Source organism: Protopterus annectens, chromosome 4.part0 (assembly GCF_019279795.1).
Source record: "Protopterus annectens isolate FY-2018-M chromosome 4.part0, PAN1.0, whole genome shotgun sequence".
NCBI classification, from domain to species: domain Eukaryota; kingdom Metazoa; phylum Chordata; order Ceratodontiformes; family Protopteridae; genus Protopterus; species Protopterus annectens.
The window spans coordinates 1,494,407,248-1,494,425,236 of NC_056733.1; the positions used below are offsets into that span (position 1 = coordinate 1,494,407,248).

Below are 17,989 nucleotides of genomic sequence, written 5' to 3' on the forward strand. Positions count from 1 at the left end.
TTCACCACACATATCAATAATTTTCGCATCCTTATCAGAAAAAGTAGGACTGGAAATAACTAAGTGTTTAGCAGCAATGGGATCAACTAAGGCTATAGCAGTGGGCAAGGTGTGGGAATAGTGTATAAAAAATTAAATGACTGAGGAATTTTATACACCCTATCTGCCTTTTTAGGGCAGTTGGCTGACTAACAGAAAAACTGCAGGCAATAATACACACATCCTCTGAGAGAACAGCAGACATAGGTGCTGGTTGCAGAAAATCATTATGCAAAACGCATACTATTTTCTGAGGGACCGAGAAACCTCAGTGTTCTCCCACTAAGAACACTGGCACATTCTAGCAATAGTTTTCACAGAAAAATAAAGTCCCACAGGGAGAAGAAAAAATTGAACTCTTCTCTGAGTCTGAATTAGAAATCTGAGGAAAAATAAACCTGAGTCCATCCCTCCATCCCTGCATCTTACTTTTCAGATTCAGAATCTTGAATCTCTTCAGGAAAAGAGGAATCTCTCTTTCTTTAACCAGTATCTACTTTACAAGAAGGATTAATAGCCTGAATTAAGCTCTGAGCCACATCCTGTAAATATTCCTGCCTAAAGAAAATTTAGGAGGAGTAGATACACACTTGGCTTTCTGTTTCTTTTTGACAAGAAAAATGGGGTGAACAGTGTTACTAATGACAGCAGCTGCTTCCCTAGGGATGGGCACAGCATTCAGGCACAACAGGGAAACCTTCCCTGTTCCTTCTCCCAGGATTGTCAAAAATGTCTCTTTCTTGCCCACCAAGGGGACTCCAACAGCCACAGAGGATGTGGCTAACCCCTGGTCCATAGTGGCTTTAGAGGCCACATCAGAAAGATCACGGGCAAAAGAGGAGTGGTCTGAGGTACAACAAATGGGCACAGCAGAGTCACCCACCAGTGGTTGAGGCACACTGCTAGCCTGTTCTGGTGGTAAAGGCTATTGCTTAGCTTTTTCTTTTCGTGGCTGGAAGTAGGCTCGACCGTGGGACCAGTAACCTGTTCATTAGTCAAGCAAAAAAATGGTGGCTCTTTGTCAGGGAAGACAATCAGCAAATTCCAGTAAAAATAGCAATCAACAAAAGTTATTTACTTATTTTTTTTCAGAAAAATAAACACAGTAAAAAGTATTTTCAAACACTATGCCAGCCCCACCAAGGGAAATTAACACAATTTCTACATAGAACATGTTTTCAGTAAGCTGACACTACTTTTAAACTATGAGAACAAATGAGAACATTATAGTCTCAAGATGGTCCTTTAAAATGCAACACAACACTCTTAGCTTTAAAATAACTTTCCTGAAGAGGAAAGTAATAAAATATCAATAAATTTAAGAAGATGGATTTTTTTACCCCCAAAGGGAACTTGCCTACCCACAAAAGAAAGCACAAGCCAACCAGTGATCCTCAAAAATCTCAGATGAACATACTGTTTGTCAGCAGGAAAGCTCTGAAGGTCTTCACACCCAAACATGTTGTTTAGTCAGCTCAGCTCAAGCTGCTTGACAGTTTGTGCATGTGGAAGGTGCCTTGAAGCTTTGGAAGCTGGCTGGCCATTATTTCCTTGGCACAATATAATCAATATAGCTAAGGCTACTGCAGCAATAATCAATATGAAGAAAAACTTTGTACATTTTATGTACTTTTTCAGATCCAGCAGGTTGGCTGTCAGGGAAACAACAGGCTGTAACAAACACATCCTCCAATACTGAGAGCACTTGGGGGATGGGAGGAGCTTCTGAGTATTCCAAATGCTATTCATAGTTAATGCTGCAGTACTGATCCTTGGATCTTCCCACCATGCAGAAGCCAGCAACTAGCCTAATTTCAAGACCCTTTTCATCATCCTTAGCCGACAGACTTCCGATGACCAAAAGAAGGGTATAAGAGGGGCAGCCACTCATGCAATCTTCAGTTCTTTCTAGCATGCAGTCCAATGAGCTCCTGCATGCACCAGATGCTCACAGTCTGTCAAATGGTTTGTTTTTCTCCAGAGTTTCTACAAATTAATTTGCGATAAGTGCCCCATCGGAGAATTCTTTCTTCTGATTAATGTTCAAAAACATTAATAACTGCTTAAAGTGTGAGAAGCAAATCCTCCATAAATTTGACTTTAATTCTATTTGTCCGTTTTTTTTTTTGGGGGGGGGGGGGGCTTCAGCATGACATTTCCAGTTGTCAGGATTGTCAAACATCTATAATTATGGTAAATGTGACACAACTGTACTTTGTAACAGCTCATATTACTTTCTGAGTGACTGAGAAATCTGTGTTCTCCCACTGAAAACACTAGCACATTCTGGAAACAGTATCAGGAAAAAAGAAGCCCTGACAGGAAGATTCAGATAACATGCTCTCCTCTGAGTTTGACTCAAAAATCTGAGGATAAACAGCTGTATCTGTCCCATTACCTTCCTCACCAGATTCAGTCTCTTGAATATCTTCAGGAAAAGAATCCCATTTTTTTACCAGAAAACACCTGATATGGAAGGTCAGCAGCCTGAAAAAAAACCATTACCAAACTTAAACTACTCTTGTCTAGTGAAACTGGTGCAGGAGATGAGAAGTGCTTAGTTTTCTGTTTCTTTTTGACAGGAAAGTTGGTATAAAAGGATTATTAATGGCAGCAGCAGCAGCTTCTCTGTGGAAGGGCACAACATTCTGGTTCACCTTTCCTGCCCCTTCTTCCAAGACCAAAAAGAGTTGGTTCTCCCTTGCTCACTGAGGGGATCCCAATAACTGCAGAGGATGTGTCTAGCACCTGGTCCATAGTGGCTGTATGGACAACATCAGAAGGATCTGGGGAAAAGACAGCAAAGTCTCTTTAGTTAACTTTTTTTTGTGACAGGAAGAAGGTCTAACAATGGGGCAAGTAGACTGTTTCATGGTCAAGCTGAAAATGTGCTTGTTACCCAGGAAACATAAGCAGCACAAGCTGATAAAATGTAAAAAGTAGTTAAAAAATAACTGATAAACAAAGGAATGGCATCTAGGTCCAAGGAGGTCAACATTCCACTTTAATCAGCATTCACCAGACCTATCATTGACTACAATACCCCTTTGGTATGTACCTAACCAGGCACATCCAAGAATTGGAACGTCCACAAAGGTTTCTCACTAAAAGAATACAGGGCGTAAGTAACAGCCCTATCCTGTATTCTATCTCCCATAGGCTTTTGAGGGGAGATCAAGGCCTGGCATACAAGGCATTGTCAGACACCACCTTGATGGATCCCCTGCATACCTGCAAAATAAACAGCACCAAAATTACCCATTCTAAAGTGTTAAACCTTGCCTGTCACATAAACAGGATCTGCTGGAGATACTGTTACTTACTAGGCTACCTGCTCTTGCAGGCCATTTTAACCCTACCCAATTTCCCTTATTGTGTTTGAAATAACCTAGCCATTTGGTTATAGATTGGTATTACCCATCCCATAACTGATAATTACATATTACCCCTAATAAGAATAACTTGGATCATACCATAGATAATTCGAGGGGACCCATTCATGGGATAAACACTTAGGATCTGTTTCTGTCCATTAGTAGCACAGGGGGCAGTCCAGGAGTAAATTTGCTGTTTTCCATCCACAGACCTAAGGTGCACTTGAAAATGGACAAGGATGAACTTTCTTTTATGTGGATGATGAGGATGTTCAGTATGGTGTGGAGGACTGCCAAACAGAGGAACTTCCAAGGCATCAAACAACTTGTAGGGAAGACTCTGAGACCTCCCATATAAACTAAAATACAGGTGGTAAACACTAACAAAGACAAGTGACGGAGATGAATGCCAAATGACAGACTGAAATGTCCCCAATAGCTCAAGAAATCTCATATGGGCAGGGTAGACAGAATTGAAAGCGTGTGCTTGAATGTATGTGAAGCAGAGCTATTTCCACCATATGAGATGGAATAAAAGACTCTGAATTACTAGCATTTTAAACTTTTTTTTGAAATTAAGGAACAGAGTTTTCTGATCCAACACTGAATGTACATTTCACGTCTTTCTGGGAAGTGGGTAAACCATGTAGAAATGTCCTTTTTTCTATTGACAGAATTAGTTTGACATCCTTCCTTGCTAGGAAAGAAAATTTCTGATGTCCATGTAGTGTGCTAAATTTTGATTCTGATATAGGCAGAGGGTTAAATAAAAGTTCTGAGAGAAAGGAAATCAGTCATCTCATGAATGGCAATTTCACTGAAGACTGGACGAGAGTGATTCATTAAATGGAACTTTATCAGAATTTCTGTTCTTTTTGCCTTTATTCCTTTTATCCAACGTAACTTGTCCAGGAAATATTAGAAACGTATGCTGCAAGATATAGCATTAAGAAAAGAGGAGACAGCAAAGAAAGTACAAGTCAAAATATTATAAACAGTGCTGTTTACAATATGGGAAGGGGAAATGTCAGTTTATCAAAACTCAAGAGAAGAGGTGGCTGTGAATGATGTGAAAGACTAAGGACGATCAACATCAACAGATGGGGTTGATAAACTCTGGGTGAAAATGCAAATAATACAAGACAAGCAATAAAGAATGAAACAGAAGTGGTATAGGAATAGTAAGAAAGTGATGTGGCTGAACAGGGCAGCGGGCACAGTGATAACAAGAGCTGTAAAAGGAATTAGAGAGATGGAAGTAAAGGGGAATATGAATGACAAAACTGAAAAGAAGAGAAAAGGGCAAACAGTGGGGGTCAGAAAAGCAAAGAAAAGATTCAGAATGAGCTGGCAGAAGGTATCAAAAAGGATAAAAATGTTCTTTAGGTACATAAGAAAAAGAAAGTTGCTAAACATCTGACAAAGTTGTTGTTGTTGTTGTTCGTCTTTTGGCTTTTCCCGGTTAGGGGTCTCCACAGCGGAACTCCGGTCCATTAATGATTGGCAGTAGACTTTGACGAATGCCGAGGTGCCAGCTTGACGTCCAACCTTCAACAAAGGGATGCCCATTTACACGTGTCTTTCGAATGTCCATCCAACCGCGGGGAGGACATGCAGACTCCACAAAGAAAGCACTCCCCACACTTCAGCCGAGAATCGAATGGGAGAACCTCTTGCTGTGAGGCAACAACACTACTGCTGTACCACCGCGGATGTAAACATCTGACAAAGTTAATAAGAGATAATAGAAATTTAAAACTTAAAAGAAGAGAATGGACAACATATGTCTTCTAAATTCTTCACTTCAGTCTTATCCCCTAGAAAGGAATGCAGATAAATGTTTTTGGAAAGGCCAAGAGCAGGACAGAGGTGGGATGGAAGGGTAAGACAGATAGAAATAGCAAATACTGGATGGGAAGGAAAGTTGTAAAACTGCAAATTCAAAAGATGCAAAATGCAAAGAAGATATCCCCAGTATACTTAAATCTGGCTACAGTCTTGGCTAATCCTATAACACAAACATGCAAAGGTCAATAACTACAAGAAAAATACATCCAAGAGAGCTCGAGGAAAATTATGACAGACTGACCTGAGAAATTACTGGCCAGTCAGCCTGACCTCTGTGATGAGAAAAATAATGGCAAACATCCTGATGGAGAGGCTACTAGAAAACCATGTGAAAGGCATCGCCAAGATACTACTTAGCATGGGTTCAAAGCTAAAATATACTATCAGTTGAACCTGATCTAGATTTATGATGGGATTTGCATGGTTATGGTCTGTGCAAGCTGCTTGATATGGTTTACTTTCAGCAAAGCCTCTGGAGGAACTATCTGGATTTTCTTATGGGGGGTATACTGCCTGCCATAGAGTTAAGCTATGTAACAAAATGAGGTAATTTAGATATGTGACTAACTGACATAAATGAAGTAACTGAAATTAAGTCTGCAGCTATGACAATGGACAGTGTAGAGTTGCTAAGCAACTGTAAGGTATAAACAATGTACAGCAGCCACTGGCTGCTTAGAGCAATTGAGAATGAGTATGTGCTACTATATACATTTACCAAATATTTTGTTTTCATATTCTTTTTGTCATATGGAGTCACATCCTCCAAAGCCCACACTAAGCCACTTTGCAGTCAGAGATGCTAACAAAGCGCACTGCACATCCACATTTTAACTCTTTAATAACTCTCCCAGTTCCACTCTTTCCACCAAAGAACAAAGTAAGAGATAAAGGCAAAAATGTAAAACTGAATGTCAGCAACTAATCAATGAAGAATTAGCAATATAAAAATCCCTGAACAAGTAAATGCTGGACATCATATGACGATTCACAAAGGGACCTTCATTCATCATTTTATTCTTCTCATGTCTTAAGTGCAGTGGCTCACTGCAGTAGTCCATTTTTTTTCTCTTCTATTCCAAACACCTATCAGTACAAACTCTCTGAGTGCTATACATTCAATCTTTAACAGAACAGCAAACCTGCAGATGTCTGGAATACAGAAAAAAATGACCACGAAATTAAATGTGGTTACCTGCTACAAATATAATTTCAAAGCAATTTTCAGGATGGGTTGCTACACCATGCACTGCATGTAGGCATTTTTCAATATTTTTATACAAAACCTAAGCAAGACACATTACATTTGGGAAGAATTTAACACAGTACTGCCAGATGTTCTGGCATGACATGTTTGATCTAAATTCTTCAAGACAGAAAATATCACTGTAATTTAACAAAACTAATGTATGACACAGTTAAAAAGGTCACACTGCCATGTAAGCATGATGAAAGTTACTGAAGTGTTTTATTATAACATTACAGCTCCTAATGTATTATTGTCAAGGCTCATTCAATTTTTATACAAAAATTAAGTTACTAATTTATTACAGAAATCCTGCCACATATTTGACTATGAAAATGTCACCATACTTACTTCAGCTTCTATCTCATCATACAGGAACTGCTTCTTGAATTTAGTCAAGGCATAGTAAGCACTGTCATTATACAGGTCCAGAGGGTAAAGCACATACCTGATGATATAAAATTAAGCCATGAGTTTAAGACAGGGAACCACAAACAACTATACAAATTCTATTTTCTACTTTCTGCACTTACTACTACTACTTAAGTGACAGATGTATACAAGTTGAACGTTACTAAGTTAGTTTGGACCTCTGGTCAGAATAGCAAAAAAAGAGATACAAACTTTGCCAGCAACAAATATTCATCATATAAGCAATGGGAGCTTAAGGAAACTAGTGATCTTGAAGTGCTTCAGTGTGAAGAATATGTTGAAACAACTGCTAAACAGTTTCTGAATTGGTTGCATATTCTTAATACATATTGAGGGTCTATATTATAACAGCAAACGCTTAAAATAGCGACCGCTGTATAATCAACCCTAAAATGTCGAAATGGCAAAATGCCGAACACACGGAACATCGATTTTTTTTCCAAGGAAAAAAAATCGCTGCTCCATAAAAAACAAAACAAAACAAAAAAAACCCAAACACAAAATAAAGTTGGGGGCTTCATCCCCCACACCCCCCCCTACTTAAATATACCAACTCCAAGATTGCACCACAGTGGAGGAAATGGCGAAGTCCAATAAACGAACCAGATATTTTTTTCCCTGGGAAAAAAATTGCTGTTCCGTGCATTCGGGATTTCGCCGTTTCGAACAAAAAGGTTTGATTAAACAGCTTTTGCTATTTTAACCATTCACTGATTTAATAGGGAACCTATTAAGACACTATTTCTAAATAAACCAGTTATTGCTGTGATGTTTTTTATGATACTACTGTACTCTCCTTCTTCAATAAGGTTTGGCATCAGTATTATTTCTGCAATTCTGTGATGCCTCATTTCACATAACAGGTTTAGCTGAAATTTTTATTAGGGCTCATTTTAGACTGACTCAAAAAAATAGTTTTCTTATTTTCCTTAATAAGTGACAATGGTCACAAAATTGTAAAATGTGTTGTATGATAAAACATAGTTGATCTGCAGAAGAAATTGCAACTTAATATTACTACTTAAACTTTGATCATCTATGTGTATTTAAAATTTTTATTTTATCTGAAATTTGCCAGGTAATGGGATGGTCCCTGGATCATTTTCGGCCATGACCTGGGAGCAAGAGAACAAATACAGAGTTGGATAATAAAGTACTTACATACTGAGTACAGCAACATAGTCGATACACATATAATGAAAATCAGATTTCCTTGTAGCCAAAGTACTACTGCAGTCAATATAGTACAGTACAATGTTTAACTTAGGAGTAACACACAGACACTGAACATTACAATTTTTATTTGCATGCATCTATGCCATTTGTTGGTAAGAGATACAACATAGAAAGATGAAGGAAGGAAAGAAAGCAGAGGGAGAGTGAGAATATAGGAGTTAAACAGGTGAATCCCAAATTTACAAGGTAAAAAGGTTCTCCTTAGCATCTGAACCACAGAAGACTCCTCAACAGAGAATGTAAGCAAGAGGAATGATTCAGTTCTGAAATTACCAAAACTGCCTCAGATTATCAGTTCTCATCAAATATATCGCATGGAGGGGTCACTGTCACTTTATAAACCATTTACATACATAAACTCTAATAAAAAACTCACTGAAAATCACGTAATAGCAGTACCATGAAGTAGTGCTTTCAAAATGTGTGGTCCTCGTTAAATTGGTGCCATGTAACACAAGATGTTGACGGAACAAAAAAAAGTAAAAAGTCCTACTGAACACATTCCAAAATAATCAACTTAATTAGGAGCAAGTAATTAATTAAACAATGGTTGAAGAAAAAGGCATTCCATGGAGTGTTCGCAGAGGGAACTCTGGATCTCTCGGATTGTTTTTTACATATCTGAAAGGCAGTAGCTTTGGGCATTCATCAAAATGAAGACGTGGGTATGGGAGGGGTTTGGCAAGACCATGGAGAATGACTTTCAGATGACTTTAACAAGGTTCTGGCAAATTATCTCATGACTCTAAAAGGTGAGGCAGGATACTAATCAGGCTGTATGGGACAAAAAATCTTAAGCTTACCTGGAGATAATGTTGAAATATAGTGCTCAGAGAAGGCAGTGTTAGAAGCAGGTAGTGGAATGAGATCCATTTCAGCAGATGAAGTCACTTCACCAATTAAAAGTTCTGTTAAGGCATCAGAAGGGAATGGGATCCAGTTGAAAATGCTGAGGGCACTAGGCACTGTTGAGTGCCATGATTAACATGGCATTTTAGTGCTGCATGGAAGGCTAGGACAGTAATTGCGGATAAGCAAACTACAGCAGTGCTCCCCATTTTCAAAAAGGACAGCATGCTCAAATTATCCAAGGATCTCACTCCTAAGCCTCCCTGAAAAACTGTATGCCGGGGCACTAGAAATGAGAGTTCCCAATATTAAAGTATCTGATTAAGATGGAGACATGTAAATTCCATCTTGGTCATGAAATGGTACAACTCTTGGTCTTTGCGCAGATATCGGAAGGGTCATGGGAGTTTAACAATACTGGCTACATCTGTTCTGTGGACTTCAGATATATGGCTGTATGCCCAGTGTACCTAGAAACAGCTACAAAGATATGAGGTTCCTGGTTTGCTGCTGTCTGCTACCCTTTCCTTGTGTTTAAAGAGTGAGAGCTGTCTTCACATTCCTGGCATTACAATGAATGCTTTCAAGTTGAACACAGGATTTTGCCATGGGTTTGTCATGCTTCCCATCTTATCTTAGGTTTGATATTTAGCTAAGAATGTGAGGATTGCATTTTTTCTCTCTACAAATGATGTTCTCTTAGCCTCACATGACCATGATCGGCAGCAAGCACTGCTGGGATTTACTACTGTGGTTGAAGCAGTTCAGTCATGCTTCTCTCAGAAAAAAAGTAGATTGCTTTCTGTGGGTGAGAAATCTGAAATAGTGTAAGTAACTCAGGATCTCATTCATGAATGAAGGTAAAGAGTAGATGAATGTAGCAGTGGCTGTACCGGATGTATTGTATCAGACTGGTGGTAAAATAAGCACCGAGTTAAAAGATGAATCTCTCAGTTAGTTGGTCAGTCTATGTCCCAGAAGTAACTGAAATGACGACAATCTGAACTGAGTGGCGTAAGTTCCTTCATGGGGTAGTCTGCAGTCTGGGAGTCTCTCAGTGTGCAAGCACTTCTCCAAGTTGAGATGGAAGCTTAAGATATTTTAAGGTATAACATAATCTGCCTATGGGGGGTAAATTCTATTTTAGACTGGAAACTACTTATTTAAACTGCATAAAAATGTCTTTATTGGATTTTATATTAGTTAAAGTAGAAGTGCTGCACTTGCAAATTATAAGATGGCATAAGAGACAACTGTCACTGGTTAATTACAATATATGTTAACTGATGCTCTGCAAAATGAATGGAAAATGGTTGAGACCATTCCCCTAAGAAGAAGTATCCAAGAAAAAAAGACATATCTATAGTGCTTGAGATGTGAATTTATCTGCAGTTTAATAAATCATTTTCTGTGGAAAATACTGGTATAATGGTTTGGGTAGTTTTTATTCTAAATACACAACTGAGTTTTCATTGGAAGTCTGGGATGGCTGTTGACATGACTACACCAGTCTAGAATTTTTACAAAGGATTAATATTATTGTGAATTCACTATGAAATTTAAGAAAAGACAGGAGTGAGACTATAACCAGGACCCACTATCTGTTCTAACAGTTCCTGGGACATGTAGAACAGTGGTTAATAAAAGTAGCTGAAAACTATTTTTCATGCAAATCTAAATCTTTGTTGTGTTAATAAACTGTTTATCTTTGGACTGACAGAAGAAAATAATTTGCTGGAAAAGCAGAAAGAAATATTATCAAACTGAAGTAAGGGTTGACATGAATGTTTTATTAAAAAAAACAGAAGGAAATATGACCACTTGAGTATATATCCTTATTATGACATATTGGGCAGAATTAAAAAAAAAAAAACAAATCCTGTGCTTATATAAACTACTGGAGCCAAAAGTAGCAGTCACATGATCACTGGAAATGCAGTCCAGGGACATTTTATTTATTTATTTACACTTTGCTGACTGGGTTAGTCCTACTAGTCCAGTGGCCTCTTTTCAGGGAAGAACTGAGATGGTATTGATACTGACTATGGGAAAATTTGACCAGAGCATAGTGGAACTTCCCCCACTGTTTTCATTCCTTTGGTACCTCCTGCAACAAGCTATAGGATGGATGCAGGATGGAGTGACAGGTGAATGGCACTGCAGGAGAGGTTGAAGAGAGCATCATTTATGTAACAATTTTGAATGAGAACAGTTTATCCATGGATGACTTAAAAACAATTATGAATAAAGAAGGACAATTTAAAATAGAAAATGAACCTTCATGGAGTAAAATGACGGAAAAATGGAGAATGATGGTTTAGTCAACATGGAACATGAACAGGAAGTGCTGTATGAGCATAAAAGAAAGATGCACACAAATGAAGTGTTTAGGTGGTCAAGAGAAGGAAGTACAGATGTTTGCCACAAACAAAATAAAAGGCATTTGCAAGTTTTTATACTTCGATGCTAAAAATACTTTGAAAGACAAGACTATCAAAAACATTAAATTTTGCCTGTTGTTAGAATGTCTTCCACACCAGACTCTGTTATTGACAGATATGAAGTGTGGGAAAATATAATGCTTTCTGGCATTTCTGCAATGGATGTTTGGGCATTTGTATATATTGGAAGGGACAGCTTCTGTGATGTGACTTTTACAGGTTCATAGGTGTGTACTAGGCTAATGGCCCTGGAGCCTTTACAAGCCTAGCCCATTTTAAGAATGTTTCAGCTGAAGCTTGTTTCCTAAGGCCACATAATAACTTCAAAGCAATGAGTACTGACTTTAAAAGAAAGCCGATTATAGAATGTCGTACTGCTGACATGGATAATGAAACTTTGAAAATGTTTATCTCTACTTATTGTCAAAATTAATTTGAAATTAAGAAATTGTATGATGAAAGGAATGTCTGGAATGGAGCATGGGAAATTTGGGTAGAACTTAAAAGACATAGAAGGAAAAATTATGCATATACCAACTGTAGTAACTATGGCTGGTTATAGGGCACTTGTACACTATAGAAATTAGCTTAAAAGATCTTTTCTCTGTGGCTCTGGTCTGCACCTAATTCAAACCTGTAATAAGACAAAATGCTCATAATGTGGACAAATAGGGTAAGTGAAAACAAACCATGAAAGAGTTTGTAAAAATGCAAACATGTGGATCATGTTTGGTTTGATTGTCCAATTATAAAATAAATCAAAGAAAGGGAAATATTTCTACAGTAGATTTACAAACTGTTACTTTGGAAAAAGTACATACACATTACAGTTTGTTCAGCAGAAGAACACTCAGTACTATGACATGCTAAACTGAGGCCCTATCTGCTTGCATTGGTGGTAGTTCAGGTGAATTTTAAAGATCCCACAACACCTACTGAAAAGAATAGGGGTCCTTTATCAAACATCACATTTACAATATTTACATATCATGCATTATTTACATCTACTTAACATCATTTTACACTTCCTTTTCTTAATTTGTATAAACTTTACACACACATTTCCTTCTTTTTATTTTTATTCATTTTCTGACCCCCCCACCTTTTCTTCCATTACCAAAATCTTATTTTTTATCATCTCTGCCAATGTCCAGTTCCCATTTAACTTTAATTCATTCAATTTCTCATTCCATATAGTCCACATTATATAAACCATTGTTCTATTTTTTAACATATTTCTTTCTTATATTATGTAATAACCATATTCCAACATACCCATGCTGATATCCTTCATCTATTTAATACCTTCCAGGACTTTCTTTTTGCATAATTTTCCCCTTAACTTCTTTACTCTTTCACATAAAAAAATATTCTGTTGTTTCAACTTCTCCACAATAAAACTGCATATTCTTTCATCTGTTTTTTTGTATATGGCATAATCAATTTCACTAGTAATTTCGTTATTAATAATCTCCACAGAAAACTTCTGTATGCCACATGTTTCTTACACCATTTCAATTTTGTTAGTATAGCTTTTACTTTTTTCCCCTCCAACTTTTCCTGTGGGAAAACATAGCAATATTTACTCTTTATATTTAAATACTATTCTTTCCTATTATGTTCTATATAATCTATCTTTATTTTCCATAACATATTTTTCCTTGATAAACATTTATTTCATAGGTTCATAGGTTCATAGGTTTATACAAGGCTATCTGCCCTAAGGCATTTATAAGCCTAGCCCAAAGTTTTGTGGCTTACGCCACCCCTTATATGAAAAAATACTGTACCCATTAGTTTGTTGTGCCTCTGTCCAGCAGTGACACAGAGATGATTCCCGGGGTAAACCTACGATCTCCCATCCACAGGTCAAGATTTCTCTTGAACAGAGCCAGCGAGGTGCTCTGCCTCACATGGACCGGGATTTTATTCCACAGCATAGGGAGTCCGAGTGATAAATCTATCCCTCCAGCACATCCTATTTATATCTGTGCTAAGGTTTAAGTCGCTTGCTCTAGTGGTTTTGTTGGATTTGGATTTTTTGAGGTGGAGCATGTCCATTAATTCCGGGTTGGATATGGCCTTGTATGTCAGGCACATGTCACCTCTAAGCAGACGGTATGCGACTGAATAGAGCTGGAGTTTCTTCAATCTGGCAGCATATGACAGATTTTGGAGTCCCTTTATCCTTTTGGTGAGGAACTTTTGGGGTCTCTCCAATTGCTGCAGATGTCGGGTGAGATACATCCCGAATGGGGCATTGTACTCGATCATTGGTCTGATAAGTGAAGAGTACAGGGGAACAATGACCTCACTAGATCTGGATGTGAATCCCTTCATGATCAGGTGGGCAATGTAGAAGGTCTTTCTAACCACTTTAGCAACGTGAGTGTCAAAAGAAAGGCCACTGTCAACCTGGGTCCCCAGGTCCCTGATAACCTCTTCTGTGCTTAGTGGATTGCCACCTATATGGTAGCTTGGGGTTACCTTGTTTTTCCCGAAGGGTATGACTATACATTTTTGGTGTTTAACTTCAGGCCATGGCTCTGGCACCAGCTATCTGTTTCTGTGAGTCCCTTCTGAAGGATATCCGTGTCCGATGCACTTTCCACTATGGCCCCCAGTTTGCAGTCGTCTGCAAACTTTGTCAGCCAAAGTGCTCCCATGTTGGCCTGTACTTCTGAGAAGTAGATGCCGCACAATAGGGGCCAAGGACCGAGCCCTGTGGGACACCACTTGTGACTGGCTTGGAGTCTGGCATAGCGCCAGCAACTCTAACCCTGTGGGTTCTGTCCTTAAGCCAGTTTGCAACCCATCTTGTGACATATGGGTTTACATTTAAGCTGGTAAGTTTTTCTACAATACCCGAGTGGGGTATTGTGTCGAAAGCCTTTGCAAGGTCAAGGTAGGCTGTATGGACTGCCTTTCCCTCATCAATGGCCTTGGTGACTGTTTCGAAGAATTCGACCAAGTTCAAAAGGCATGATCTGCCCTTGAAGCCAAACTGGGTCGGGTCCAATGTCTGCAAGTCCCCTATATCTTTGTTTATGAGCTCCATTATGATCCTCTCCATAGCTTTGCAGACTAGACTTGTTAAGCTTATGGGGCGTAATTCCCAGGGTCCGTAGAGGCACCGCCTTTGTGGAGTGGGACCACAGTTGCCGTCACGCCACTCCTTGGGCACATATCCTGTGGTAAGGCTGAGATTAAACAGCTGCCTTATGTGCAGGTTTAATTCCTCATTTAGCTTCGTGTAGCACACAGCCGGGGACACCATCCGGTCCCATTGATGCTGTGTTTTTAGCTTTAGAGAGAGCAGCTTTCACCTGCGCATTTGAGATGTCTGGGAGGCTACACTCCGCTGGGATAGTTATCTCTCCTTTAGGGGAGAGGGTGAAGTTTGCACTGAACCTGTCTGCCAGTATGTTGGCAATGTCTGTGGGTTCAGTGATTTTTGTATCATTTTGGACTAATTCTGAGCATATCTGGGAGTTTCCACCCAGGTTCCTAACATAGCTGAAAAGGCCTTATGATTGTCCTTTGAATCCATGGCAATTTTTCTCTCAAAATTGGCCTTAGTTGATTTTATGAGTGCTCGTATTTTTTACTAATAATGATCAGGGGTGACTTCCCTTTTATGGATTTTGTTCTATCATGTAATAGCTTTCTCCTCTTATTGTAAAGTTTGTTAATGGCTGGGGTCCACCAGACTGGATGTTTGCCCTTTGTGGAAAGAGTCTTGGTTTTATTTGGGATTGCCTGATCCATGCAGTCCTGGAGGTGTTCATAGAAGGCATTTGTAAGGGCTTCCGCAGCTTGGGTTGTGGTTTCCACTGGCTCAGGGGCCTTGAAGGATACCACACCAGTCTTGAGTAGTGTGAAGTTTGCTTTAGAGAAGTTCTTCACTGTGGTCTTTTTTGTTTGGGGGGGGGGGGGGATGTGGATTTCCAGTGAGATTAGTTTATGATCAGATCTCACCAATGAGGGATATACTTCGGTGTGGAGCATTTTGTCCCCATGTTTGTGATAATGAGATCTAGTATATTTTCTCCTCTCGTGGGAACAGTGACTAGCTGTTCCATGGCATTTGAATTTATGAACTCCAGGAACCGTTGGGCTAGAAAGTTAGGGCTTGAGTAATGTTCCCAGTCTATATTCGGGTAGTTGAAGTCACCCAATATGATGGTGTTTGGAGATACATTTATACCCTCCAGTGTCTTCAGGAAGGCTGTGTGGGGTTCCTGAGTTTGAGAGGGTGGCCTGTAGCATGCTACAATTTGTAGAGCAGTTTTGCCTATGGTTAGTTGCACCTGGATGGTTTCCGATGCTTCGTGCGTTGCCACCAACCTGGAGGTGTGGGTATCCTTTATGAATATGGATACACCCCCCCCTTTTGTGGTGTGGTCCGGGTTTTGGGGCCGGAACGCATGATATGAGGTAAAACCTAATAGTGCCGGGGTGCTCTCAGGAGCCTTGAACCAGGTTTCAGTTACAGCAATGTTCTCCATACTGAGAAGGGCCTCGAGTGCATGCATTTTGAGATTTAGACTTCTGGCACTGAGCAGCATTACCCTCAGTTTCTTCCCATTTTTGTTTTCTAGGGTGGTAGGTTTAGAATTTGAGCCTTGCCTAAAAAAGGCACTATGGGGGTGGCAAGAGCCTTAGCCAATATCCGGAATCCCAGGGGTGACAGGTGCAAGCCGTCCCTTGCGAAGCAGCGTGGCTTGTCAAGCATGTCATCCCAGGCAGACAGACACTGGATCCCCTTTGACTAACACCAGACATTAAGCCAATTGTTAAAGCTGATCATCTTGTCTCTATATTGTGGCATCATTCTTGGTGAAGGAAGGATACTGCTCAGGGTCAGGGTCATACCTGCCTGGGCTACATAATCAGAGAGCTCCTCTATGTCTCTTTTCATGTAGTCCAGGGAGGTACGTTTCAGGTCGTTCACACCAGCATGGACAATGACTGTGTCATATTTGTACTTGCCGTGGAGTGACCCGGGTGCTTGTGTTATGTGGCGGATTCTAGCACCCGATAGGCAGCTTACTGTGACCCTCTCCTTCCCCATTCATACTTTCCTTTCCTCTTTTAAATTTGCTCATCAAACACCATATTTTGTACTTTCCCCTCATTATTGTACTTATTAATAACTTATTTTCTTTTTTTTCTTTTTTAACCATGTTAATACCTTATATAAATTCAACGAAGCTGCAAAAAACAACTGGGTTCATCAAATTCAACCCACTCTTCCCTTTCATTAACATATAACACATCTCTCTTCACTGGATTAAACTTGTATCCCAATATAAATGAAAACACAATCAACAATAATTCATTTTCATACTCTACAGGGATTATAAACACACTTGCTAAGTATGCATTTTTCCCCAACAGTACAGCATTTATTAAATATATTTCCTTTCTATATGATAATTTATATGTTTTCCAGAATAAACATATATTCCTTACTTTTTGTATTCTAGCTACCCATTACAGCCATTTTACTGTCTTCTTACCAAATTTCACATCTAATGTTTCTACTTCTCCCAAGATGAAATTAATATTTTCTATGTCACCTACTATATCTATACCCTTACGTTTATCCATATTTATACTCATTCCTGTAGCACTCAAATCTTAATTTTTTGACGGCTACTTCTATCTCACCTTATTCTTCATCATTAAAACAATATCATCCACATAAGAGAACCTTTTACTAACTACAGCATTCATTAACTACTGCACATAAAATACTACTTTCTGGAAAACCCAGTCTTATATCACTCTTTATTTCTTGACTTAACCATCCATTCACTATGAGTTTTACTTTATTTTGTATATGCTGAAATAAATATTTTATTATCTTCTCACTCATATTCTTTCAATATGGCTCATAAAATTTCATGTTGTATCCTGCCAAATATCTTACTCAAGTCACCTATTATGATTTTAACTTCTGTTTTCCTATTCATTATTATCATCTGTAATTTCTCTTATCATCAATAGCTCCTGACTTCCTTTTCCCTTTTTCCCAAATTGTATCCTGTAATATTTTATTTAATTTTGTCTTCATCTCTTTTCATAAAAATTTTATAATCCTAATTATTTAAAACTACTGGTCTCCAATTTTTATCTTTTCCTCCTTTTTCCACATAAATCTCATAACTCCAATACATATTTCTTCTTTTCCAAAACCTTCTTCGAACCATTCATTTAATACTTCCACAAAACACTTCTTCTGCCAATTGAACATGTCTCTATACATACAATAGTCTACCCCATCCAATACTGTTGTTGATTCTATACTTACCATTTTAATATGATTATTCACTTCTTTCAATGCTATACCTTTTTCTAACTCTTCATTGCCTTGTTTTGTTAACTTTGTAGCATTCCATTTTTGTTTTCTTTTTATCTTATATTTCATAAATGTATTTTCTATATATTCTTCTATTACATTCACTATTTGTTGTTGACTGTTAACACTTTCTCCTTTCTCATTTCTTAACTCTATTATT

General features: G+C 38.6%; 1 protein-coding gene across 2 annotated transcripts in view; it reads right to left on the reverse strand.

The window, feature by feature from the left end:
• CYFIP2 (cytoplasmic FMR1 interacting protein 2) overlaps positions 1 to 17,989 on the reverse strand; it is a 2,832,302-nt gene that overhangs the window by 1,037,820 nt on the left and 1,776,493 nt on the right. For both annotated transcript variants that reach the window (XM_044069335.1, XM_044069334.1), the window contains exon 18: positions 6,859 to 6,955. In XM_044069335.1, coding sequence (XP_043925270.1) covers positions 6,859 to 6,955 — 97 coding nt within the window. The remainder of the gene's footprint in view (positions 1 to 6,858; positions 6,956 to 17,989) is intronic.